Below are 27,700 nucleotides of genomic sequence, written 5' to 3' on the forward strand. Positions count from 1 at the left end.
CCAGACACGGCATGTTGTTATCTGCAACCCAATTTAGGACAGATCCTGTCATGCAAACGACCTGCTTACATAATACATTCATCCATCAACAGAATCTGTTTCCAAAAAACATCTAATTATAACAGCAAATGGACGTGTAGAGAGCCCAAAACAGCACACCCACACCGTGATGTGATACCCCGGCTTTTAAAGAGAGAGTGTTCGGTTCGCTGCCTGTGAGCTGTGATTTACTCCTGCAGAAAAGAAACCTGGTGTCAAAGATTAGAGATATAGAAGCTGAGCTCTAACTCACTCGACTGTCTTGGCCCTTTGTCCTCCACCGGCGGTGTGTTGTCACTCTCTCTGCCACACATCCTCTCCTCCTCTTTTGACAGTGAGTCATAGCCTTGGTCTGACTGTCCACCTAGAACAGATAAGAAGTTTTATCCTTCAGAAATAAACAGTCAGTTGTTTTTTTTTACTTTACCATCCCAGAGGGAGCTGAGTGAATAAAAATACAGGTATTTAGTCTCCACGCATGCTTTGTAAGAAACAACTGATCTCAGAGTTGTTCTTCAGCCGAGCGTGGTGACATTCCCCACAGCTTACAACACGCAACACTCCCAGAATAGAAAGGCAGGAGTAGCGAGCGAGGAACAGTCTTTGAATGCATTATATTTGCAAGGTCACACTGCAGGAAAAAAGTACAAAACTCCTTCACTGTGATTTATTCTGTTCTCACAGAATTTCTGCTCTGTTCAATTGTTTGCCATGGAGGGATAAAACAATCTGGGAGATGAGTATAAATTCATGATATCGCTGGTGTTAAAGCTTGTGATAGATAACTTTAATCCCTGTAGATTCAACGTTCCTTCATCTGCAGTGCATTATAGAAAATGTAAAGAATCTGGCAGCATTTCTCAGAGGCAAACAGTCCTTTTTCTCAATGCATTTAAACATTTTTGCAAAATTAAAGTAATGCTTGTCTTTGTGTTCTGAAAAACGCTTTATAAATAAAGTCTAATTGATTGATTGATTGATTAAAGTCATTTTTATTTTAATGTTGTTATGTTACTGTTTTGTTTTTTTAAACTCTGCAAAGCACTTCCTATGAATGCTGCTTTATGAATAAACTTGCCTTGCCACAATGTGTGGATCACAATATTGTCAAATCATAATGTTTTTGCTGCTGTGACATTTTTCCAGATAAATGAAAAGGTTTATGAATCATGCTGTTTCACTGCTTTAAAGTTGGGAAATTAAATCAGACCAAATGTTAAATAAGATTCCCCAGAGGTAAGCTACAGCGCAGCAGCGGTGACAAAATCAAAGTGTGAGAGTAAAACAGTCTGAAGTTCTGGCTCTGGCTCCTTACCTGTGCTGAATCCATCATCACTGGAGTCCATTTTAGTGAAGTCAGTGTCGATGGAGGTGCGCTCCGCAGAGTCATTGGTGCTGTCCAAGCTACCATGACTGACTGTGTCAAGATCACTCCCGTCTGAAGTGAGATAACAGAGAGGAGAGAGGATGAGATGTGGAAACAAAAGACTGAGTACCAACAGGATCATAAGACCAGCTGGTGTAAAATCACTACATAAACACAGAGCTGTAATCCTTATCATCGCTTAGAAGCTACTGGCATGCTTTGAATGCCACAGAATGAATATAAAAGGATGAGAGTGTGCCAAAAGACAGCAACATTTCACTCCTCTGTCTTATCTTGAACTCGTAGCTGTGAGCTCTGAAAGATGACTGTTGACTGCACAGTTGTTTAGATTAGGTAAAGTTCAACAAGTGTCACGCTGGTCCATATCTTTTTTTTTTTCATTTCATGAGTTTCTGTGTTAACTCGTCCTCATGGGCAAATAAACTCTGTTAAGCCATCTTCACAGTTTACAGAGCATGGTGCAAAGCATCATCAGACACACACCGTTATGTTAAACAGACTCTCACTGGGCCATTGTGGGAATAAGGGACTGACACCATGATTGACCTGTCAGCTGAGACTTGCAGGGGAGGAAAACCTCTTCTCTCTGTTTAATTAGTGTCATTAAAGGACAGCGGGTTGGGAGCCGCATGTGCTGTCGGAGGCTGGAGTCGGGATAAACCTTGTTATGAGACCGGGAGAGAAGCCTTGAAGAAACATCTGCTCCAACAGGGTCCTGTTCGTTTATATTTCTATTCATTAAGGATCACAGGAGGAAAGAAAAACCCTCTTCTTTGAGCCTATCACTTACTGACTTTGTGCAACACTGAGAAGTAACTACAGATGAAGAATCTCAAATAAGTGAAGACCCGATTAGACTTAGGTATACCAGGTATAACCCCCCCCCCCCCCCCCCCCCCCCCCAAAGGATTCAGGACTTTGTAGCTTCTTACTAAAACTGTATTATAAGAATTTCCCTTTCCTCCTCCCCTTTTAATATAATTTTGATATCTACAGGTACTTTATTTTACTCTTTGAGTTCTATCAAATAATTGCAGCTGACAACATGCTGCTTCCTGTTACAGCAATTTCAAAGTAAAGTTTTTGGGACTATGTGACATGAGGGGACTTTTATTGTGAATTTTTTTCAGAAATTAAATGTTTTTCATTGAAGTATCTTACTACAATTAGCGCTGGCCTTCATGAGTTATATTATTTATATTACTTCATCTTGCCTCGAGTCACAGCTACAGCCATCGATATTATCGATCATGCCCCACAGTTTGAGAAGCACTGGCCTACAGGGAGCTAAGCCAACCAAAACAGACAGGTCTCAAAGACATATTTGGGAGGCAGTGCCAAAGTGGGAACGGATTTAACCCTTTATGTGTCGCATGAAGCGCTTTTTTTCCCCCCATCAACCTTAATATTGGTGGGGACATTTCAGCCATTAGTTGAGATTGGTAGGGACACGTCCCTATGGTCCATACACAATTTTACGCCACTGCGTTGGATGATGTATGATTGGCAAACTTCAGTTGTGTAAGTTTGGGTTTATATCTAATGTTTTGCACATCTAAAAACCTTACATCTTGATTCTTTTTAATATTCATAAAAAGCTGTTTTCACTGAAGGCAACAGTATGACAGTCAACAATGTTTGATAAGAATTGAAGTAAATATAATGCTAGGGACAACCTGATCAGCCACGTCATATCAAATCAATCCTCTTTGCATCAGGGTCCTACCCACCCTGTCTGAATTTCAATCTGCATAACCACCTGCTCACAACCATAGACTGTTTAAAATATGGACGTAGGATCCGTGACGTCACCCATCTGTTTCTGAAGTGCTGTTTTGAGGCCAATCGGCGTCTGGAGCCATATTGCTGCTGTCGAGTGATTGTGACGTAAAGAGGCGGGCTTTGAACTTCCTAGCCAACAGCTACAGTGGTCCATGCCTGTCATTCAAGTCAGCTGTGCCTCTCATTGGAGGACTCGTAATCTCAGTATCTTCGAAATTGCAGCGTTAGAAAAAAATTCACCCCCCTGTACAGTGTGTGCCGATCGAGAAATGAGCTATCCAGACTACACTCGTCTTTTGTACCAGGCTGTAAACATGTTTATTTCTGCTGTAAAGATCGGCTTTTTTGAATTGGTGTGTATGTGGTTTCCGGTACTTTCGGAGCCAGCCTCAAGCGGATCCTTGATGAACTGCAGTTTTTAGCACTTTCGCATTGGACTCATATTTTTAGACCGGAGGTTACCACTTGTTCACGACACATGATCCCTTATATAGCAGTGTTTTTCATTGAACTAAAGGCTTTGGAGTCAGGACTTCAGTTTTCTTACCTGACAGCTGAGGATCTCTGAGTGGAGTCAGTTTCCTTCCTGCTTGCTTGAACTGAAGCACACCTAACACCACATTCCTCAGCTTCCCCCACAAAAAGTAGCCTCCTCTGGTGGTGGAGGGCCAGGTGCTCTCTAACACCGCCTGAAACAATGAACATATCCAGTATAAGCAGTCACATATGGTTGGATTGCAATGTAACTGTTCAAATTTAGAGTTCTAATAGCCAGGTGCTGTGTACACAAATGACACCTACCTTGTTGTAGTACCCATATGTGATGGCATTGGGCTGAACTCCAGCTTTCTTCATCTCAAACAACACCCTGACTGCCAGGACTGGCTGGCTGTACTGTCCACACAGCTGCAACAACACACGGTAGCACACCTTGGACGAAAAACAACGAAGATTTTTAGAATCAGGACTTTGCACTCTTACAAATTTTAAGCAAACAATTCAGATATGTAGAAACCTATGTGTTTGTCTTACCTCATCTGGAGCCTGTAACTTCTTGTCCTGCATCTTCCTCAGCACGTCGTATGCTGTGCGCAGAGCTCGCACCTTAGAGTGGCTGCTCCCAACGAACCCTGGGAGGCAGATGAACCAAAGGCCATAGCAGTGGCGCAGCAGACACTTGGACCACATCTGAGGCATAGATGAATGGGTTTTGGCCATCCTTTGAGCTGACTTGATCTCCTAAGATAAAAAAAAAAGATCACGTAGAGATGATTGAACACCCTTTGGCAACCAGATATTCACAGCTATACCTTTATTTATCTTTATGGCTAATAGGTGAGTAAGTTAAAAGACCTGACATTCCAACATTGCAAATGTACATTTAATATTTTTAATATGAAATGGTTCTAAAAAGGAAAATGGTAAAAAAAAATCACTGTGGAATGTTTTATGGTCATTACTATGTGCAATAAGTTCAATCTAGGACTTCCTTTGGGACTATTGAAGTTATCTCATGTCTTATCTCTCATGAGTGAAAAATCATGATTTTCCAAGTATGTTATTTGTTAAACATTAATTCAAGATGTTCAAGAAGTATAAAAAGTAAGGGTGATTTGCGAGATATTCAAAGCATGCAGCTGACCTGTTTAGAGCGTCTAAAGATGGCCGTGGGGCTGGCTGGGCTACTGTGGCGTGAGGCCATGCCTCCCGATGAAGGATTTGGTCCCTCAAGTGGCTCCAGAAGCTCAACTTTCAGCACGGGGAACCCAGAGTAGCTGCAGAGAAAATATACCCATTACAATATGTAAAGTAGAATAAAAGACACCAATGCAGCATAAGCACAGCTAAGCTAAAAGAAAAGCACAATAGTCAGCCTTGAAGCATGAAGTAATCTAAAAGTGATGTGTTGTGGTTCAGAATGAATAAAAGCCTTAGCTGTGGCAAATTCTGCAAAATGTGTGATACGTCTCTCCTTTGGGAGTGGCATTAAATCATTGAAGTGCACTTGAACTGTTTGTCTATGTAAGAGACGGATCTATAGTGTGTTACCTATAGCACAGAGGATGCTCCTCTCCCTCAGGAAGTGGAGGCAGCTCTGGAGGGTTGACATAGACTGTGTGCTCACTGCGATGTGACTCATCCAGTTCGATCAGTCGGGTTTCCTCTGGGCGTTCACTGTCCACCTGGTTTGCAAGACAAACACACAGTCATCATCCCTCATGTTGCCTCTGAGCTTTACTGTGAACACATATCTATAGGCGCTAATGCTGCCTGAAGGCTCATAGGCTTTCTGATGCTGTACGAGCCCTCGGATCTGATTTGAGGGTCAGTGAGGACAAACAGATGCCAGTAATGAGTCAGTTTACATCAAAGATGTGGCTGTGCCCCCACTCTAGTTATCATAAGGGTGCTGCCAAGGAAGAAGCTTGATCCTGTGAATCCTCCAGGACTACATTAATCTAGGCTGCAGTGACCTGGACAAAATGAAAGCCATGTTGCCCCAGGGACATGAAACCATTAAACTGCACCACTTTGGCAGAAATGCTTGATATTAAACTGCCACATTTACTCCAGCTCAGAACTCTTGACTGATCTGATGTAGGGAGAAAAGGCTACAAAGCGCCTCTGCCTTTAGCAGAACAGCAGAGGTATCACTCCTTTGTGGTGCACAGTAAAGCCAACATGTTTCTTTTTGGGAGAAATCACTGCAGAATAGCTGTCTGGGTGATCATTAAGAGTCTGAAGTGTTGACGTACAGTGACTCAGCTTATCTAAATCGATTACCAGCTTATCTCAGACATGAGCTTCACTAAAACATTAATATCATAGCAGCGTCTGAATAACTCCCAAGTGCTGCTGTGTTATAGGGTTTGTTCCACTCAGTCGAGTGGATGATTAAGTCAACTGACTCCCTCTGACCTATTTGCCCCTGCTTCCATTCTGCTCCGGGTTTCTCCGCTTGCTGCCCTTCCTCTTACACCCATGAGGCCTTTCTCAATCACGCACTTGTTGTCAACCTCAGCACCACAACGGATCCATGCTTCCACTTCCTTATAATAATGACCACAATGAGCACTCATACAGGAGCTCTGCAAATCTGACATCCTGATTTCACAAGTTTGCAAGCACAAAGGGTTTTTTTTTGGAGGGGAGAAGGATGTTTTCGTGTTACAAAATGTGAGTGGGCGGGTTATGTTAATGAAAGCTGCTAGATCCCCAAATGATTCAATCTACATGAGTAGGACTGGTCCACTTTGATTAGACTTCAATGACAGACAGGTGTTATCATCTCTTGCTGTCTTTCTACGACATTCTTTTACATTTCAGACGAGCTTTTGGAGCTAGAAAAGTGAGCATAGTCAAAGAATGGCAAGCTTAAAAAATTGATCTGACTGTCTAAGAGTCACTTTAGAGTCTCTTACTGTTCTGCATAACATCTCTGTGTGGTTAATTTTAATGGCACCGGGTTCAATAATGCAGATTGCTGACACTGACAGCTAACAGCACATCCTCACATTCCAGCCCTTTGCTTTCCTGCACTTTAAGCTTCACTTCAAAGTAGCCGGCTATATTCTGCACACATACACACAGGAACTCTGAGCTGAGTCATGCTCTGATAGCAATGGGAAATACTCTGATTTTGATCATATCTGATGATAATACTGCTAAAAAAAAGGAGGAGGGGGGGGGGGGATAGAAGATTACAACACAAGCTTTGGGATCTTACCTTGCCTCCAGTGGTGAATAGCTACGAGACAGAAGCCATGATGAAAAGAGAGCAGCAGAAAAGAGAGGAAAAGGCAGATAAACAGAAGAAGAAGTGGAAAGACCAACAAACAACAGAGAAAGACTCTAAAAAGACTGAAAGGAAAAGAAAATTAAAGATGAGAACAGCTAAGTGCTATTAAAAAGAGGCTTCAGGGAGATGTTGGGGTGTTAATTACACCTTGTTTACTTCTATTAGTTCTTGTTATTTGCTTATTAGCTCTTGCAAATTAATCCAGGTCCTAAATAAGACATCTGTCTTAAGAGGACAGCGTGTGATTCATCTTCTTTCTAAAGCCCAAGCTTTGTTTTCTGCAGGCGGTTGGAGTTCAGACTAAATAATGTAATTTTAGAATTTGTTCCCACACAGCAGAGCAGTGCACTTCTTCTGATGAATTGTCTGTGACACAGAAAATCCATAATAGAGATTAGCTGCAAACCTCACCTTATCAACACACTCGTCGAAGAAAGCCAGGCTGGCGTCTTTATCACTGACAAAGGAGCACTCCTCGATGAACCGGCTGAACATCTGAGTTTTGGTCATGAGGGAGTAAAACCTCTGATTAGAACGGTCGCGGCTCTTTAGGAAGCCTGTGAAGCAAAACACATTATGTAATGACGAACATGACAAGAGGACATTAATATGAGATTACAAAACTCTGCATTCACTCATCAAGCTGTTTCAGAAGGCAGATTTTAAGGAAATGATTACTGTGATATAAAACAAGTTGTTCTCCACTGCCCTGCTTGCATAAGAGCACACAGATGTGCAGGGACAAAGTGCTATTAACCACGGTGACTCCTCCGCCTTGTCATCAAAGCCTAATTTCCACTGAGGCTTAAGCTAAGTCACCAGCCATCACTAGCAGAGATTTAGGCCAAACTTTGACCTTAAAACCACCTGACCAACTACAGCAATGTTTTACATTGAGGTGCTGCAACAAAAGCTTGCCAGCTGGCTTTTGTGATTTAATACAGCACAATATCTCAGACTGAGGCTTGAGTGTACCTTGACTGTCAAAGAGGGAGCTGGCATCGGTAGTCTTCTCAGAGGGGGCCTGTGTGATGGGCAGCAGGTAGGAGCGGTAGCCTCGTAGGATGGCGGCCATGAAGCGCAGGAAGGCTTCCTGGATCTCCAGCTCCAGAGTGTGGAGGCTCTTCCCACCGTTCAGCTCGCTGTCAGTCACTGTGTGCTCCATCTGCAGGTCTTCACGGTTAAGCTGACCACCTAAGAGCACAAGAAAGATAAATTCACAACAAGGCACTTAAAGAACTTGGGTAACACTTTACAATAATGGAACAGTTTTCTTAGCGAAATAATGCTTAAGTCATGTTGTATGTGTGTTAGTGTGTGTGTGTGTTAGTGTGTGTGTGTGTGTGTTAGTGTGTGTGTGTGTGTGTGTGTGTGTGTGTGTGTGTGTGTGTGTGTGTGTGTGTGTGTGTGTGTGTGTGTGTGTGTGTGTGTGCGTGTGTTTATATACTGTAGATATATACACACCATTCAGTTTGTTCTCAGAAATATGATGTTTAAAAAATCTGCTTGCGAGACTGTTCATATGCAATTATCCTAAAAAAAATATTTGTAGGCTATGTCCAGCAAAGTTGGTCATATATGAACTGATGTATGAAGTAACTGTTAATTACCATACCTTAACTAATGATGTATTAAACATGTTGTCATTACATGAAGTCATAGTGACAGGATCATTAGTTCATGGTGAACAAGAGGAATTAATAATTAATTCATACTGAAATTCATCATGAGTCATGCATTACTTCAATATCACTTTAGCATTATTTCACTAAGAAAACTGTGACATTATTGTAAAGTGTTACCAGAACTTGTCTGGAAAGAATTCTTGTGAAAAACCACAAAAGTGCATTTATCACAAAATATTTGGAGAAGGACATGCAGAGCAGAAAATAAAGTATTTATTGTGCTAAGAAAGCTTTTCAGCCTGCACATACTTCCAGCTACATAATACTTAAACAGCACCTGTATACCCTGACATTAATGCACATGTAACGAGTATAAACAAAAGACAGCTAGCATAGAGCTTAGCCACATCAGAGCTTATTCAGAGCTACAGCTAAGAGCTAAACTCACCAAGCTAGCATGCTACAAGGATTATGCTAACACGCTGGTGATTAGCGAGTTAAGCGCCTATCACGTTCAACATCTTAATCCAGTGTCTTTACATAAAACATAAAGCTGCACAGCTAGCATGACTATAAAACCTGTCTAACACTAATGAAAACAACGACTGTGTTTCATTTCTTGATATAGTTTTTGAATTAAAGGTTCCCTCACAAGCCTAAAATAGACCACCTGATATTACATCATTATTTTTTCAGGTCAACCAACATGGAGTGAGATAGCAAACACCATCAGAGGCAAACGTGAATGAGTCACAATCAAAGAGCTTATTTTCCAGGCTGATAATCATTTGCATCAATATTTAAACATCACAGAGAAATGAATCTATGGTAGAGGAGGCAGATGAGTTCATCTTTGCTTGGGGAGATAATTTACGAAAGCCGAAAACATTAAATTAGAGTCTTGAATTCAGGAAATCAGAGTAAATGACAAGTTTTTGTCGATGCAGATAATGTAAATTGAGAAGAAGTGGATATACCGGTAAGACCAATTTACTCCTCATCCAGTAAATCTCTCAGGATGCTCTCAACATCATAGACTGGTTTTATAGTACAATGTTAGCATCTATTGAGTTTTCCTGTAAAATTGACTGTACTGGCTGACTCAACAGACTCAAGAAGTGAACCTAAATTATGCATGAAACCACGACGATGCAGCATCGGACTGGACTCACCTTCGGTCAGCTGCTGGTGAATCTTATTCAGGGCGTTCAGAAGATGTTTGCAGGCTCTCCTGGGCAAGATTTTCCATGTTAAAGCCTTCTTGTCGTCTTTTCTGAAAGTACACCATGTGGTTTTTGTTACATGGGAAGATAATCATGAAATACTGCAAAGTGATATAAGAAGGAAGATGGATTCGCAAAAACAAGGACTGACAGTTTAATCTCCACAAAAAGCTTCTAAATGGATGTGGGACTCCAGCAGTACCCCAAATGTGCTTTTGCTGTAAGAACATTTCACATTCCAGCTCGTATCATTACATAAGATGCAGATAACATTGGGGGGAGCCTATAAAAACCTTAACTGAGTAGCGATGATTTTAGGCTGCCTGTCTCAGAGTTGAAGGTGGCCATCTATCACAGGGCGGTTGCGGTTAGAGGTCACTTACTGGGAGATGGTGTTGGTGTCCAGATCCACACAGCTAATGTCAGCTGGGGGCACGTAGAGGTCAAAGTATCTGGAGTCAACACCCACGATAAAAGGACACGGTGCACTGAGCACATCAGCCAGCGCCAGCGGGCACAGAGGGATGTAGGGACATGGCCAGTGGAAAGGGAAGATCATCTGATAGAGAAGAGACATTTTTATTAGTGAAATTGAGCACGTACACAGAGCAACCATTCCTCTTGCTGAGGGTGGAGATCTAAAGGCATTTTTCAACCGCAGGAACTTTACCCCGGAATTAGGGACTTCACACCTGAACTAGGTGTGTTTTGACTGGAGGAACCAGGGTCTAAATTTAATTCAGGGGGTAGTACTTTTCAAAGGTCCTGGGACTTTCGGTTGAACGTAACGGTGTTTGTGGAGTTTACACAGTTGTTGAAACACAGAGGGAGTTCCTGGGAATGCATACTAGCTTAGTTTTTTATTAAGATTTCAAAATGTTATTTAATATAATTTTTTTTTCTCCATATGTCACTGGCCTGATTTGCACAATCTACCCAGGACTTCAGCCTGCGGTCGAAATGCAGACAACAATGGGGGCACAGGAACCTTTTAGTTCTGGGGAAAGTAGTTCTGGGGCTAAAAGACCCCTGAACTCTTGGTCGAAATGCACCTTAAAATGTTAAAACGTCAAAAATGCTATGTTCCAGGTCTTAAGACATATACATATGGGGTATCTAACAAAAAAGAGGGAAATCTGTTTATATTTCAAGCTAAAACAACACATTTGAAAACCAGTAAGCTACAGTCAGGCAACAACTAAAGTTAGCATTTAGCCACTAACTAGCAAACATTCAGCTTGCTTGGATGTGGCTGAAAGTTACCACTATGTTCGGCACAATACATTAGAGAAGGTGTAAACTCCTAGTTAGTGTAATGTTAGGTCAATATGTATTTTCTAATTACTGTAATGTTAGCTAGGAAGTTGTTGAATGCTAACAAAAGCTGTTGTTTTGTCATTGTATTATATAATTATCTTTGCCATATTATATTATGTTATATTACATTATTATTGTTTACTACAACTAACGGTCATATTACATACCCATATTTATTTATTTATTGCTTAATCTGTCAGTACCAACCATAATCACACCATGTCAACCTGTCACTACTGAAACATTTTAATACTGCCTGTAATTACTGCTATTTAATCTAAATTCCATTTGTAACATTGTTTATATCTAAATTGTATTCTATCTTTATTTATCTATTTTTATTTTTACTTATTTTATTTTACTTATTGAAACATCTTCTTGATTGTGCTTATGTCTGGGCTGCTGTAACAACTAAATTTCCCCCCCGGGGGATCAATAAAGTAATATCTTATCTTATCTTATCTTAGATACTTGACATAATTAAGACTTTAAACCTGGAAAAGCAGCACACCATTATAAACAAACTGAAGCTCCCAATCCAAAGTGAGAGTATATGCATCATTAAGGTTGATACATGCACTTCAGGTATGGTATATGCTAATTCTTCAGATAGCTAGACAGTACATTTTCTTATTTCCTTCTCTTGAAGAGAACTTCATGGGTAACTGTTGCATACTTGAGTTACACCAGAGTGTATTATGTGAAGTCAGTGTAATTAATTGAGCTGTGCCTCTCACTTCTACCACAATTAGCAATCCAATCACGTACTGACCACCCTCTTCAGAGTCACTTAGATGACATATGTGAATGAATGAAGGACTTACAGACACAAGGGCCTCCGTAACACTAGTGAGTACAGCTGGACGCAGCGAGTGAACCAGGATCTTGTGCTCTGTGACAGCCAGCACCAGCAAAGTGGCTGCATTCTTTGGGCCTAAATTCAATAGTAATGTAGACAGGCTTCCACCGCTGCAGCACAAAAAGAAACAAATACAAATAAATGTAACAATTCCTGATCAAGTAAGAAGCAAATACATGATGTCTTTCTGCTCTGTCATGTTTGTACAGATGTTTTTCCTACCTTAGAGGCAGTGGGGAGGAGACAGGTTGGCTCAGTATCAGGCTATCATGTGGAGACAACTGTGGAAATCACACAGGAGAGCAATAAGGTATAAGAGCTTCCGCAGGTGAAGGATTACGCTCATGATTATTAAGACATTCATGTCAAACCAACCAAAGAAAAGGTACAGAAATTACTTCACTCATCAATTTTCACATCTATTCTCACCTGCACCAGGATGCGGGGTCTCTGAATGGAGGGGAATGGCACCGTTTGCATGAAGTGAGAGATGTGCCTGTGATTAAAAAAAACAACATTGATTGAATGTCTGGATCCGAGTGAAAGACAGTCTTTAGCAAAGAGTGAGTTTGTAAAACATTGCTTACTTTTCAATAGGCAGGGCATGTGGTCCAGAGATGGAGTAACGGTAGAGAAATGTGAGAAAGCTCCTGAAGGACTGAAAGAAGGGCCAGTGGGAGAGAAGACAGATGCTCTTGTTGTTGTAAACACTTCTGGTCCCATCAGAACCCAGATTGGAACTTGGCAGGCCGAGCTGTGAGCGCTGACGCTCAGACAGGTTCTCCTCTGAGTAAGGCTCATAGAACTGGATGGCTGCTCCATACACCTGCAAGAAAATGATCATTTTAAGCATGAAGAAGATTAATACATGCACAAATATGCACACGGGGACTTTCTGAAGTGATTCAAACTTCAAAAAGACACAAATAACAGAAGTCAGAGTTTGATTAAATGAGCCTAATCATGTAACATGCTCTGGCGGCTCCACTCAAGAATATCCATCATAACAAATAAGCTCCATCATTCTCAGTCCTTTGAAGCAGTTCCTTCCAAATAAATAAACAAAGCATTCCAGGCATGAAATGCCAGGAGACCGGTCTGCAGACAAGAGGTTACAGAGGAGGAGCAAGCACTGAGGCATTGAGCATTTAAAACTTATGAACAAGCCTGAGTGCTGCATGAGCTATCCATTATTCAAAAGATGAGCTGCAAAAAAAATCTTTTATGCTGCATTGCTTTCAAAGACCATCAGCCATTTGGTATTCCTGCCCCAGCCCTTAGACTATTTTAGATTCCAGTCAGAGTTTAGAAGTTGATTAGAATTGTCTGGTATTCTTAAAAATACAACTGCACTTCATCAACAAACTAATCCATAAGGGATGCTCATAAGAAGAGAAGGCAGAGGGGTGATGAGGACAGCGGAAAGCTAAGAATGAAGTCATGTTTTTTTTATTATTGGTTAAGGGCAGAAAACTGATGAAAACTCTGCCATCTGCTTCATTAATGACAATTTAAGAGAAACATATTGGGCCCTATTAGCCGCAATGTTTCCCGGAAAATCACTATGCATGTTTGAAGGTTTCTACACAAAAAGATAGCTTGGGGTTTTACCTTTTCTGCAGAGGCCCCTGTCAGTACAAATGTGGAAAACACAGGCAGAGAATGTTTGGTGTGTGCTGGCCAGCACTCGATCGTAGCCCCCATGGGCAGGCAGAACATAGGTACTGACTCTGGCAGCGGGAAAGACTCATAGTCTTCTTCAGGGTACCTACACAGCAGACCTAGACAAACAGCAAACAAACCAAAGTCAATCATAATCAAGAACAGATGTCATGACTTCATTACATGTTCATTTGGCAGAAATACACCAATAAGTCTGGTTCTTCTCAAGGTTTCTGCCTGTTTGAAGGAAGTTTTGGCTCCAAATGCCTCTTCATAAGTCCTCACCTGCTTTGTATGAGATTGTGTTTGCTTTAGCCAGAGACTTCTTATAACAAAGGTAAACAGAGGATCCCCACTGGAACAAAAGAGGAGACAAAGACCACAGATCAATCCCAGCCTGTATGAAAGGTGCAGATTCTACAGATACAGATGTGTGCTCAGAGCTCTGTCCCACCATGCTGCTGTTGAGGTTCTTGTCCACCTTGCAGAAGGTGTGGGGGGGAGTCTCCCCCTTGCCTGGGATGATGATGCAGACATCAGTAACAGCTAGTGAAGTATGGGGCTGGCTCTTGGGAGCACGGCGGTACGTGATGTAGATGCGTTGGGATGACGAGCCGCTGATGTTGGCAGGGCGACCTGAGGGCGTGGTCTGGACGATGTGACATCCAGATTTCAGCTTCTCTTTCCACTCATATAGAATCCTAAAACACAAAACAGGTAAGAGTGACTTATTAAGTGATTATTTTCAAACATGATAGTCTTCAATATTATTGAAAGGATTGGATTAAATGAAGGATGTCATACTAGAGGATGTGTTTAAGAGCAGATTATTGCGACCCATGGCAGAGGAGTGATTAGTGTTGCTGGTTGAGTAAAGGGTCAGTGACTGAGGATTACTGCTTACCCAAGATCTGTCAGAGGAGGCTTATCTCTGCCTCGCTTGAAGCACAAGAAGATTTGCGGGCCCCTGAGGCTGGCTCCATTGAGCTCTGCAGAAAGGCCTGAGGGAGTGCTTTCCACACAGGTATAACCGGGAGGTACCTCCTCACCAAGGGAGCTGATCACCACAGCTACATCAGTGATGGGGGCATTGGATTTCACGGACTTGGGACCAGCATCGTCGAAGTGAAGCTCTTCCTCCAAAGGCTTGGGCGAGTCTGTGAGGCCAGCAACCACAAAGTAGTCGGCTACACGAGGCCCTTTATCCTCCATCTTTTCCCATTCCCACACGAAAGGCTGAAAGAAGAGAAGAGGAGAGGGGAGGAGGGCTCTTATTGTGCGTTTTAAACAAATTGCTGGATTCAGAAAACAAACTGGCTGAATAGACTTGTCTTGCATGAATCATATCACCCTCAAAATCTTTCTTGGAATTCACAGTAATTGTTGCATTTAACATGGGAGTAGAAGTATGCAGCATGTACAATACAAATGCATGCTATACGAAGAAATAACAAAATGTAATGAGAGCATCTGGAAGCGTTTACCATGCATTCCTGTCTGCAGAAACACCATATTTCACCATGAAACATGGGAGGGTTTGGGACCACTGACCTTGCTATATGCCATGACCGATTATGTAAAATAAAACACATGCCTTTGTAGAAAAAAAAAAAGGAAAAAAAAACTTGGAGTAGGGAAAAGTACCAGAACTATTTCTGTGCATTTGGGAAATGCAGAGAGCGTGCATCACAGTGCAGCAAAAAGCTTTCTCTGAGCTTTTAGTGTGGAAATATTCAGACACCGTATATTCTGCGCTCAACAATGTCAGGGAAATGAAAAGAATAGAGGGAGCGCCTGTGCTTGTTACAGCTTTATCACAAAGCATGGAGCCCTGGCAGCCCTCTCAGCACAGGGCCAGCTTATTGTGCTTCAGCTGAAGAGCCTGTTTTATCTCTCTCTGCAGTCCCTCCACACTCACAGGCTAACTGATAAACAGCAGCCTATTATTTCCTCTACTGGGATGTGAAGGAGTTAGCATGAAGTAATCCCACTCGTCCATGCTGGATGTGTCGATGCTAGGAATGTGGCTCCAAAATGCTGTGACTGTATCTCACTTATGACTTTGGAGAGCTTTTGGATGCTGCTTTTTTCTCATGTGGTTGAATAATTGGACAGAAAGCTAAGCACTGCTAACAGGCTTGATTAGGGTTGCAAAGGGGTGGAAAATTTCCGGTAGATATCTGGAAAGTTTCCGGTAAATTTCCATGGATAGTTAAGCTGTGGAATTTTGGAAATATTCCAAATTGGAGTTTATGGGAATTAATTGGGAATTTAATGGAAAGGTATCATATCCAAGCATAAATATTTATTTTGTTATAAGCAGACATCCATCCAAAATAATACAATTAAAACAGATTTATTTGTAAGTAGAACTTTATCAAGTTTTAAATATTTTATTGAACAATCAATTATTTCATTGAAGAACAAAAACATGAATGTTGAGTTAAATATTACTCATCCCCCCACCCAAACCCATTCAAAAATTAACAAAAATGCAATCCCAAAAAAGTCCCATTCAACATGCAAATAAAAAAGCATCTTCCCTCAAGCTTCTCAAGCCCAGCCTCTGCAGGATACTAGAAATCATCTGTGCATGTGATGGAGGAATGCACAGTGCATGTAGGGGGCGTGGTCTCATTAGCCCTGCAGTAAGCAGTGTGCTATGTGCATGTGATTGAGGAATAGCATAGATATTCAACTGTACTTGCATGAAATCTGGTTGTTTTAGTCAGGATTATGCTGAAATATATTTTCCCCAAATATATTTAAGTTCCCTATTAAGAGCCAACCTTCAATTTAGTAAATTCCTGGTTTATTCCCATAAATTCCCATTTATTCCCATGAAAAGTTTCCAACTTTAAAAATGTCTGGAATTTTGCAAAACCTAGGCTTAAAACATGCAAGTGACTGCTAACATGAAAACATGCAAAACGAACTGCTCTTGCATGCTCATACTAAGAGATAATGTGGCTATTTGTAGCTAGCCCATCAGAGACACCTTCACCTACGTAGCTCTCCAAAACAATCCAACTCAATCAAATAAATCTCCTGTTTCATAATACTGCTGGCTCTTCATATTAGTGAGGTGGTCTCTTAAAATGGTGACTCATCACTAGGTTGCTGGTTGACTTGCAGTGTGGTAGCCTGTGGGTGTTGATGAGTGTTTATACCCAATGTTCCCTGATTAGCTGATAGCTGTTTTGATGCCATTTATTCATGCTCTGCAGTGTTGGAGCCTTGTGGGTTTACCCAGTGACTCAGCATGCCAGCGAAAACATTTCTGCCTCTTTTGATCTTCTTCAATGCTGTGATTTTATAAAATGGCAAAATATGTTCCATAGCAGTGTCCCTTTTAATAACAGCGCTTTGCTTCTGTTGCTTTTTTGTTGCTTTTGTTTTTACTTTGATCCAAAGAGAGGTATGAGGTAAGAGTCGTTTTCTAAAAGACAATATAATGACTCATACTGACTTATTGAAGGTGTTACACTGACGTCATGATTGATGCATATTTCAGGTTTTGGCTTGACTAGTCTCATCTCAAGTATAATATTGAGGGGATGTGGTTTATCTATACAGATAGTTAGGTAGAGAGGTTGCTCTCTTTTCTAAACACTGTGATCATGTCTGAAAACAGTTGTGTTTCTGTATCTAACGATCAACCAAAAACATTCAACATGCTTCTGCTCACCTCCTCTTTCATACGTGCTCACAGTATGCATTGCCTGAATACTGCTCTGTACATCTGATGGCATGGCAGATGTGTCATCAAATAAAGTTCAGGATTAAATATAAAAATAATCTCCAGTTCCAACCACCATTACATCCACTGCATCTATTCCTCCCCCTCAACAGGAAATAGAAGACTAAAATTAAATCTAATCCTTCGCCATGGCAACAACATTAAAACTGAGCGCAGAAGTGAGGTCTGATTATTTCTCTCTCTGAACCTAAAAGGAGCTGAGAACACTGCTCTGGTTTCGTACAGGTCCACTAATTGACTCATTAGTAAAGATGTGTTCTGTACAAAAGCCTGAGGATGAAATGTTTTAATCATTAACAGATGTTTCCTTAATATCACATGTGCATGTTTTAGCCTTCTCAGCATATTGACATGCAGAAATAAACAAAAAAATGTGTTGTTTTTTTGTTTACTCCTGACAACTTATTTACTCTAATCCTCTGAGACCTGCTGTAGAGGCAGAAAATCTATAAATAGATTCCAACAGACTTGATTTTTTTGATTCTCTACATGATTTTCTACAGTCTTCTGTCTCGCTCACTTATTGCAGTCAATCTTGTGTCAGCTCAAGACTGGAAGTGAGTGACTCACGGCCTCCCCAGAAACTGCAATCTCCTCATTCACCACAGTTTTCTTCATAAAAGCAGCACAAATAAGGACATGACGGATATCCTCCTCTTACCAGCAAACAAGGCAACTTCCCCTTTTTAACCCCCTGAAACCACTATTGTATTTGAGTCACCTCCAACTGTAAGCTTTAAAAGATTGTTTAGTAACCACTTGTACCACAGTGTTCCCAACATTTTGATGACACGTACACAAAGTCACAAACTTTGATTATTTTTTCCTTGAAAGATTACACATCACACTCCTGTATTTGCTCAAGACGAGTGTCATATCATTCATCACGTCTCTTTCACATGCACCGCTGATTCAAAGTGAAACTCTTGATGATTGACTGTGAAACTGTCTCTCTTACAGTTTAACTTGGCAGCTTAGAAGTAGGGAAACTTTGAAGTCTTAGCTCAAATGTAACTTCTTTAAATGTAATGGCATTTGTCTTCTTTTTACATTTTACATGCTTTTATCTCCTCACGCCTGGACTATTGTAACAGTCTTTTAAGCTGCCTGCACAACAAATCTCTTGGTCGTCTCCTAAATGTACAGAACTCAGCTAGCAGGGTTTTAACCAGAACCAAAACATTCGATCACATCTCTGCGGTTTTAGCTTCCTTTCACTGGCTCCCTGTATGTTTTAGAATTGATTTTAAGATATTACTGATTAGTTTTAAAGCTCTACATGGTCTTACTCGGAGCTATAAGGCAGACCTTTTAATACCCCTATGAGCCGACGCGTACATTGAGATCCTCCGGCAGAGGTTTACTGTGCATTCCAAATACTGAAATGAAAACAAAAGGTGACAGGGCGTTCGCAGTGAGGGGTCCAACACTCTGGAACCATCTGCCCGAGGAGATCAGGTCTGCTGAGTCAGTGAGCTCCTTTAAATCCTTTCTTAAAATATACTTTTATCGAAGGGCCTTACCTGATTTTATCTGAATTTTATTTGACTTTATTTTATTTTAACTGTCTTAAGAAATATATTTTAAATAATTGTATTCCTTTAGAGTTATTTTAGGGGAATTTTATGTCTTTTAAAATATGTTTTATTTCTTTATATTGAATTGTGTCTTTTTAAGATCTGCCTCTTTTATTTTGCTGCCCATGTAAAGCACTTTGTAACCTGGTTTTTGAAAAGGGCTCTACAAATAAAATTATTATTATTATTCTTAAAAACAGTTTTTTTAATAAAGATGAATCTCCCAAGAGACAATAATACAACATTTAAAATGTGTATCTTGTTCAAGGCCGAGCTGAAGACAATATCTCAATCTGCTGTCTAGAATGAGACTGAATTCAAAGTGAAATGAGGATCTTTCCTAATTTCCAACAGTATTTAATTAGCCCATTTGTCTTTTCATACAACATACAGGGAACATTTTGTTTTCTACATTTTCCCCCAGCAATTGCAACCCTATCCATACAGGATGTTCATGATTAAACATGTTACTATAACTCCCTCCTTACACTGTGTTTTGTATTGTGCCATTTAACTACAGTGTTGCTGAACTGAATGACCACGAGACAGAGGCAAGCCCTGCTGGACAGTCAGTGAGGCTGTGCAGAGATTAAAGGACTGTGTAACAACATGGGGGTAGGGAGGAGGGGAGGCAGGCTGATCTGGGGAGGGAACCACCACAACATTTCACTCAGCATCTGTTCCCTCTTAAACACGGACAAAACCCTCACTCCCCCCAATCAGCCATTTGCATTCCTTAAGTTTGACAGGGGGTACCCCTCCTGTTTGATGGGGAAACCACACACGCCCAGCTCCATAGATACAGCAGAACATTAGAAAAAAATCACTCAATGCAAAAAGAAAATGAACGAATCCTGATTGATAAACCTGCAATAATGCATTTTGTGCATCTGGATTCCCACAAAGAAGGCAACTACCCCATATAAAACACAACTGACCACAGCCAGCACAATACTACAGAGGGGGTTTCTCATGTCCACATCACAAGGAGCCATCTTATAGAGCATCTACACGGGAGGCAATGAAATACGCATCCATATGACTTCATTGTAGCCAATGGGCGCGCTGAAAATAAATTCAACACAGCAGATGGTCACAATGAAGCAATATATTATTTTTGACATGCACACGACGAAATTATTGCTACTCTATTTACCCTCTCGTTTAATGATCCTGATCAACAATCTAAATGAATGCAGGAATTCATATGATTGTTTGTATCGCTTGCAGACATCATCACAAAAGAAATGATCTCACTCCTGAAATATATGAAATAATACAATAAACACGTTATTTATAGTCTGGGCGTGTGAGCGTCGCGTGTTATTATTCTCAATAAAAGAAGCATCTACTCACATATCAACACGATTCAAAGGTGCTGTCGATTAAAGGGTCTAATTCGACAGGGAAGCTTCTCTCTGTTGACGATAGATGTTATTCCTCGGTGTGATCTTTTTTTAATTCTGTCTTAAATTGTCTCCAGGAATAATATTTCACAGCGCCCTTAGATGAATCCGAATAGACCGTGTAGTCCTGAGCAGCGCTTTATCCAGACCTGCGCTGATCACGTGACTGATTACAAACCTCACTGACGTCACTGATGACTCTGCTGGAGACAGAACACGTCTGAAGGTGTGAGGAAAGAAATGTGTTCAAACATCAAACCACACACCTGCAAGGGAACGCACGCAATATAGGACTATGAGGGCTTCAGCATGGCAAACTGTTAATTTTATTTTTTTACTGTAGTTGTTGTTGTTGTTGACGTTTTTTCTAATCCATCATGTGTAGAGGTCATAGATGTGGTACTACTGGCATATAGGCCTATATATTTTGTACCATGTATCCAGGGCCGGCCTTAAACAGACTTGTGCCCCTTGTATTGTAACCAACTCCAACAATCACATCACATATACACTTAAAGCTACTCTGAGGAGTTTTTAAGTGGTCATGAAATGGACTGAAATTAACAGTGATGGCTTTTGGGACCTAGAAAAGCAAACAAGATTGTTAGAAAAGGAATTGATCATTTCTCTTTTGTTATTTTTAAGCCTGAAATCGCTGTGAGGGGGTAGGTGTCAGATGAGAGTGCATCAAAGAAAAACCCTTTTTCTGCAGTAAATATTCTTAATGAGTGAAATAGTTGACTGTTAGTTGAAAGCGGGAGGAGATAACATAATTTACACATGTACAGGACAAAATAAGTTAGATCACTTAGTCCACAGGGGGGCGCCCAAGTCAACACAAACAGAAAGTTCCTCACAGGAGCTTTAAAGACAACTGACATCCAGCTTTATGTTTTACAGGTTTCCTTTGTTTTAAAATAAAAATGACCTCTAAAAGAACATTATTAAAATGGTAATAACACTGATATTTAGCAGGGGGGGGATACAATTTCAAAATACATGATATAATAGTAGCAGAATTTATTCAGTCATTATGTAACACAATAATTTTGACAGTGCAGACACTTTCAACAAAGCAACAGTGTAGCCTATGTATTAAGTGATGACTGAAAAGGCAGAAGGAAAATGCTTATTTAAGCCTAGCCTACATTTTCTATCTAATTAAGCTAACAGCTTTCAAAGTGTAAAGAAAACAACAACAACAAAACAAAAACAAGTAAATCATGAACACTTAAAGGCACTATGAGGAGTTTTTCACCAGCTGGGAAACAGACTGGAACCAACACTGATGCCTCTTTATGACCTTCACAAGCAAACAAAACCATAAACAACAACACGGATACCTTCTCTGTGGTCATTTTTAATGCCTTAAACCACTCAGAGGGGGTAGGTGCCAGACCACATGATTGAAATTTGGCTTTAGAAACACCCTTTTTCGGCTGTTTTCATGGCAAATAATCACATTGAGTAATAAATCTGGCTGTTAAAAGACAACAGGGTGAGATTTTTGTTGAAAACCCTACTTTTGCATGTACAGAACAAGAGATAAGAGGTATCACTTTATCCACAATGGGGTGCCAACATTGATATAAATCAAAAGTTCCTCACAGCAGCTTTAGAGACTTCAAAAACCGATCTGCATGCCATTATTTTTAAAACCAAAAGTGAATCACAAGCTTTTAAATGTTTACTAGCATCATTCCGCAATTTAACCCCAAATTAAATTAGATAAAACTATATTATTTTTCCTATTATCTTCAAATTGAATTCCTCACTCATTTAGGGTGCAAGTGGCGCCCCCTTTGGAAGGACGGCGCCTCTATAGCGTTTGCCTAGTCTGCCTATGCCACAGGCCACCCTGCATGTATCTGTTGCATTAAGGATAACTTACAAAGTATCACTTCAGTCTATCTAAACATTTTACATCATCATGTCTCATTTTGTTTTAGCTGAATTGATTTAAATGTTACTACAATTGCTCAATATTATTCAGCATATTGACCAATATACACAAATATCCAGAATACCTTTACTTATGACAAAGAAGAGTATGAACTCCTCATATTGAAGAAGATGAAACAAGTTACTGACTGACATTGACTGACAAGACAATGACTATCAAATGAGTTGGCTATATAGTTTTTGGTTGGTAACACCTGATGTTTTATTTTAAACAAAAAAAAATGGAATATGATGAAATATAAATATCAGTCTGAAACCTACAGAAGTTTTATGGAACTACACTGATAGAGTGATAGCAAAGATAGAGTTAAACACTCTTTAAATGTTACGCTGTATATAAAAGAATACATCTTTATATTCTTTATGCTTCATTTTTAATTTCTATCTTATTTTGCAATATTACCTGTGTGCACGTCCTATTGTAATTAAAAAAACAATTTGTACACCTCAGTCCGAGGGACCAGCAGTTTCCCTATAGTGTGCTGCGTTTGTTCCACAAAATCAATCTTTACACTTTTAACAATTGGATGTTTGCACAGAACATAAAGTGATACTAAACTGTGTAATTTGTTCCATTTAATGTTAGACTGCTGCAGGGAATAAATATAATTTTTGTGAGCTGAACTCAAAATAGAAATTCAGAAATTCTCAGAGAAAATCAGTAGTACCTGTCCAGAGACAACCCGTCCTGTTGTCTTGCACTCTGCTGCCCTTCTGTGGTGATTTCTAAGGCATACACTGCACAGTTGAAACCTACAAATGACCATATTTGAATACCGGAAGATCAGTGACAGCTTGGATGTGGTAGGTTTTGGAACCATTTTGCTGTGTCATCCTAAATGCTGTATTTGTATCTTAAAAATAAAAAATCACCATATCCATGTTGCATCAACCTGCTGTGATGGTTTTAGTTGCTCAATGGGAACCAGAAAGAGAAGAATAAGAATGTTTTTATTAAATGCATTTAAGAGCTGATATGTGTAGTGAAACAAGTTTTGCTTGCAGTAATCATCCTCTTTATTCATACCAGCAGCCATGTTTCTCCCCAAGGCGCTTCCAGTGTAAGTGACTGGGGACAAAATCCACACTCCTCATTCTGAGCAAAAAATACATCCAAAGCTGAGTCTGTCTCTTTTTCTGTCTTTGTGTCCCTGGGCAGTTTTTTCTGTATTGTGCCGGAAAGTAACACAAAGAGGGGATTTGGAACTTGAAATACATTAATTTTAGAAGACAAACCCTTGATTTGTCTGACTAAGAGAGCAGAAGCTACGGATAAACTTTGGGCTTCTTGCACAAAATGAGGAATTTTAGATTCATCCCTTTTGTTTGAAATGGATGTTGCGGATGTTAACGCAAAGTATACAAAGGTTTACACCATTTTTAATTTGTTATCTATTACATGAAGAGTGTCAGACGCATATCTTACTTTACTCACTTGGTTCTTACCCTCCCCTCAGACAGAGTATTCTTATATTTCTGTGAGGCCTCCTGTTACTGCATATTCAGTATCACACTCTGTACAGTCATATTCGATTAGTCCTGTCACATTGTTCTCATCATGAGAGGGTGTCCCAGAGTGGCTCATTCACATATCGATTGTATTGTGTAATAACTACACCTCTTCCCTGATTGGTGTTTGTACTTTGATGGGGCCATGATGGCCTAAAGACAGAACGTGCTGGTTGTGTAAATAAACAAATATATATTTTATCTGTGAGCTCATGGGGTTTTCGTTTCTTTGCTTAGTTACTTTGAGACTGCAAGAAGTATTAAATTTGCAAAATCACTCAGCTGCAAAATGTATTTGTAATAATGTCACCATAGCAACCTCTATTTTGACCTCTGATTTGTTAAAGCAAGCTACAGCTCTGCATTGGTTACTGGCTGCATTATGTAATAAAGCTTCCATAGAAGCATGAGTTTCAGGCTCTGACACATGGCATGTTTTGATCCCAGTGTAAAGCTCAGTGTCTGAGCTATGGATCGGAATCATACAGCCATCCTCTGTAGGCGTTTCAATGCATCTAATATCAAGAAGAGGAGGATAAAGCCTTAGAGGAAGGCATGCATATACAATAACAACACAGCTGTCAAACCCTGAGTGACAGGAAGACATCCAGAGCAGCAGCAAGTACACCTTTGTGTTACTTGCAAAGAAAAGACTTTCATCCAATCTAAAAGTGAACAGCCTTGATGATTCTTCTTTTTTACAACACAGAGAAAATCCACTCAGCATACAGTACCTTAATGCATATGACCGAAAGAAAAGAACGTATTTCAGGAGGTGTCTTCTGTTTTCACTTAGGACATTCACTGGGGGATTAAGAGAAAGAAGAACCATATGTTTGGGGTTATTTTGAGCTTTGAATAAGACTGGTGTTGTGATAATATGTACAATATTGCAGGTGTGAGACAGCCTGACACTATATGATTATTGAGGGTAGTAGGGATTTTGTTACAGACAGACACACAGTCAATTTTCCTGCCTACAAATCCAGAGGAAGTTACCTCAAAATAAGTCTGAGCTGAGCTTGCTTTGATGGTAATGTGCACGGTCAAGAGGAATCAGAAATAAAGTCTTCAAAAGAACTCTCAGGGAGGCTGGAAAAGATTTATCCGTTGTTAAGCTGGTAAAAAAAAGAACAGCCAGCCTGAAGTAAGTCGGAGAAAAAATAGTAGGCTTAATAGGAAAATACATAGAAACTCCAGGGAGTGCTGATACTTAACCACAAGCTTAACAAGAAACCCTCATGGATTGGTCATGGATGCTGCTGCTCTGCTTCAACCATGCAGCTCTATGAGGTGGAATATAATCTGTTAAACAACAAGAAGGCTATTTTTGGTTGTAACACTCAGGCCATGCAAGACTGGGTCATGTTGGTCTAATGACCAGTCACAAGAGGTAAAATAATAAATAATGAAATAAAATACAATGATATTACAAGAAAATATCTATGTTGCCAACACAATAAACAAGGACATTCTTCAGTCTCTTTTAAAACGAACACTCAACAACCTGTTTTCTTCAGTTTTTAAAACTGTATTTCAAAGTCAATGTTGAAGAATTTATTTTAAAGAAAATGGAATTAAGCCTGTCAAGGTTGCCAACTTCCTCACTAAATTGACTCCAACCTAAATTTTAAGAAACATGTAAAAAATGTCTGCAGAAATGTAAGAGCCAGCCTTATGAACTTCAGACATGTCAGGCATCAGTTACCTTTGGCCGCTGCTAAACTATACATGCACTCAATGATTTTTTCTCATTTATCTTATTGTGCCACGAGCTGGTCTCAGGCTGGAGCAACCACTCTAAAACCACTATACACCCTCTACAAACAGTCACTGAAAACTCTAGATAAAAAACCAAGGAAGTACCACCACTGTAAAATCATTACGAAATATAACTTAATGACCCTTGACAGTTTTTTTTGTTATGTAGATATGTGTCTGATGTATAAATTAATTAATGATCAGGCCCCACCACCACTTAAACAATGTGTGTTACTCTGCAGGAACAATCTTAGGGAGACCAGGGCATCAGCAAGAGGAGACTGTTCAGCTAAACGTAGGAAGACTGCATTTGGACAGTCTGCATTTTCAGTCAGAGCAGCAGGAAAATGGAACTCAATCCCGACTCACATTAGAGACTGTACAAGCCTCAGTGTTTTTAAAAGTAAACTGAAATTATGGCTCAAGGAAAAACAATCATGGGATCATCTGAATGCATCAAATCAGAGACAATGAAATGTAATTTTAAATGTGTTGTTATTAGTGATGGACTGTGTTGAGTAGTCTATGTATTGTTTTAAATGCTAGTATGTTTTTTTCGTTAGTATTGTACATTTGTTAACATCTTCCTGCCCAGGGACCACAGATGAAAATTAGCTTATAGCTAACTCTGGCTTGACAGTTTTTGTTTTGCATGGCCCCTGTCAAATAAACTAATAAATAAATAAATAAATACTAGATAAGGGACAGGTGCACGGTGCCATGGTGGTGTGAGCATGATGTGTGAATTCAGCGTGTATTTATATTCTGATTCAACTGGAAATGCAGAAAGTTTGTGTAGTCCCTTTAATCCTTACTGTATCATTATGTAACCTCATATGAATAAACCTCAAAGAAACCACAATTTGACTCTTTACATAAAAAAACAAAAGAAAAGGCAAAAGAAAGATTAAATGCAAAAGGAGTATGACTCACCAAATGTACTTTTTCCATGGATACTTTTTGCTGCTCTTGACTGACTCAAGCAGTCATGTGTCCTTTGCACAGCCAGAAAGAAGTCCTTACATGACAAGTCACAGTTTACAGATATTTGAAGTTCATTTTTGATCAGCTCTGTGCTGCATCTGTTTCTTGAGTTTGACCATTTAATTGCCATCAGAGAGAAAATCATCTGTGATTGGATGACAGGCGGTGTGATTGGCACATGGTCTGCCACTACCGTTTTATCTGATCTAGGATCTGTAGAGGGCAGACTGCTGTATTTACAAGAGTTAATAGTCAATATACGGGACAATTGAGGTCCCGTATGAAACAAACCAATTTAGCCCAATACACGGGACGTCCCGGCTAATATGGGACAGTTGGCAACTCTACCTGTCAGTGTGTAAACTATATATTTCACAGTTGCAAGAGCTGGCAGAATATAGAGGTATTAGTTTGTGGAGAAGACATATACAGTTCTCAATGGATATGCTGTGAGAGAGAGGATAATGATGGAGTTTTTTTCCCCTCATGATCAGAACACTAATCGAAGATCGAAGATACAAACAGAAAGGTCCCACCGAGATTTGAACTCGGATCGCTGGATTCAGAGTCCAGAGTGCTAACCATTACACCATGGAACCATATATCGCACTCACAATGAACACAGCCTCAATGTGGCCTGGTCGCAGATTTGATCACATTTATTTTTCTTGAGTTATTCTGAAAATCTAAAACTCGAGAAGCGAAATAACATGTCACTTTTCAGTGGTTCCTTCAGCATTTCTCACACGTGCTCACCCTGTCTGCCCCCTTGTGGCGAATGTGGGGAACACGGTGTTAATCACATTACCAATCCTCCTTCCTTTGCTGTATTCACTTTCAGTAATTCTTTCAGGCAGGGTTTTTTAATTGCTCTCATGGTAGCAGTAAAAATATATTTGTGCAGTTTTTATCAGGATTGTCATGCTGTGAGAACTATGAAGCTCATTCAACTATACTTGAGGCCCACAACTGAAGCAATGCTATATGAAATGAAAGGCTACCATTATGACTAAGATCTCACAAAACTCCTTCTGTGACATGGTATTTG

The 27,700-nt window shown here is 40.1% G+C and overlaps 1 protein-coding gene and 1 non-coding gene across 2 annotated transcripts in view; both read right to left on the reverse strand.

Annotated features, from left to right (window-relative positions):
- Positions 1 to 20,602, reverse strand: part of dennd4a (DENN/MADD domain containing 4A) — a 28,176-nt gene extending 7,574 nt beyond the window's left edge. The window contains exons 1-20 of the mRNA XM_034686697.1: positions 20,387 to 20,602; positions 14,598 to 14,929; positions 14,148 to 14,394; positions 13,979 to 14,048; positions 13,643 to 13,812; positions 12,619 to 12,857; positions 12,461 to 12,527; positions 12,254 to 12,312; positions 11,997 to 12,141; positions 10,239 to 10,414; positions 9,805 to 9,905; positions 7,983 to 8,201; positions 7,419 to 7,564; positions 5,258 to 5,391; positions 4,851 to 4,983; positions 4,241 to 4,447; positions 4,010 to 4,138; positions 3,756 to 3,897; positions 1,355 to 1,477; positions 293 to 403 (exon numbers count right to left, since the gene is read on the reverse strand). Coding sequence (XP_034542588.1) covers positions 293 to 403; positions 1,355 to 1,477; positions 3,756 to 3,897; positions 4,010 to 4,138; positions 4,241 to 4,447; positions 4,851 to 4,983; positions 5,258 to 5,391; positions 7,419 to 7,564; positions 7,983 to 8,201; positions 9,805 to 9,905; positions 10,239 to 10,414; positions 11,997 to 12,141; positions 12,254 to 12,312; positions 12,461 to 12,527; positions 12,619 to 12,857; positions 13,643 to 13,812; positions 13,979 to 14,048; positions 14,148 to 14,394; positions 14,598 to 14,905 — 2,926 coding nt within the window. The 5' untranslated portion in view covers positions 14,906 to 14,929; positions 20,387 to 20,602. The remainder of the gene's footprint in view (positions 1 to 292; positions 404 to 1,354; positions 1,478 to 3,755; positions 3,898 to 4,009; positions 4,139 to 4,240; positions 4,448 to 4,850; positions 4,984 to 5,257; positions 5,392 to 7,418; positions 7,565 to 7,982; positions 8,202 to 9,804; positions 9,906 to 10,238; positions 10,415 to 11,996; positions 12,142 to 12,253; positions 12,313 to 12,460; positions 12,528 to 12,618; positions 12,858 to 13,642; positions 13,813 to 13,978; positions 14,049 to 14,147; positions 14,395 to 14,597; positions 14,930 to 20,386) is intronic.
- A 6,577-nt stretch (positions 20,603 to 27,179) lies between these two features.
- Positions 27,180 to 27,251, reverse strand: trnaq-cug. Its single transcript has one exon. It is a non-coding gene; the product is annotated as a tRNA-Gln (tRNA).
- Positions 27,252 to 27,700: the final 449 nt, after the last annotated feature.

This window comes from Notolabrus celidotus, chromosome 6, assembly GCF_009762535.1.
Source record: "Notolabrus celidotus isolate fNotCel1 chromosome 6, fNotCel1.pri, whole genome shotgun sequence".
Lineage (NCBI taxonomy): Eukaryota > Metazoa > Chordata > Actinopteri > Labriformes > Labridae > Notolabrus > Notolabrus celidotus.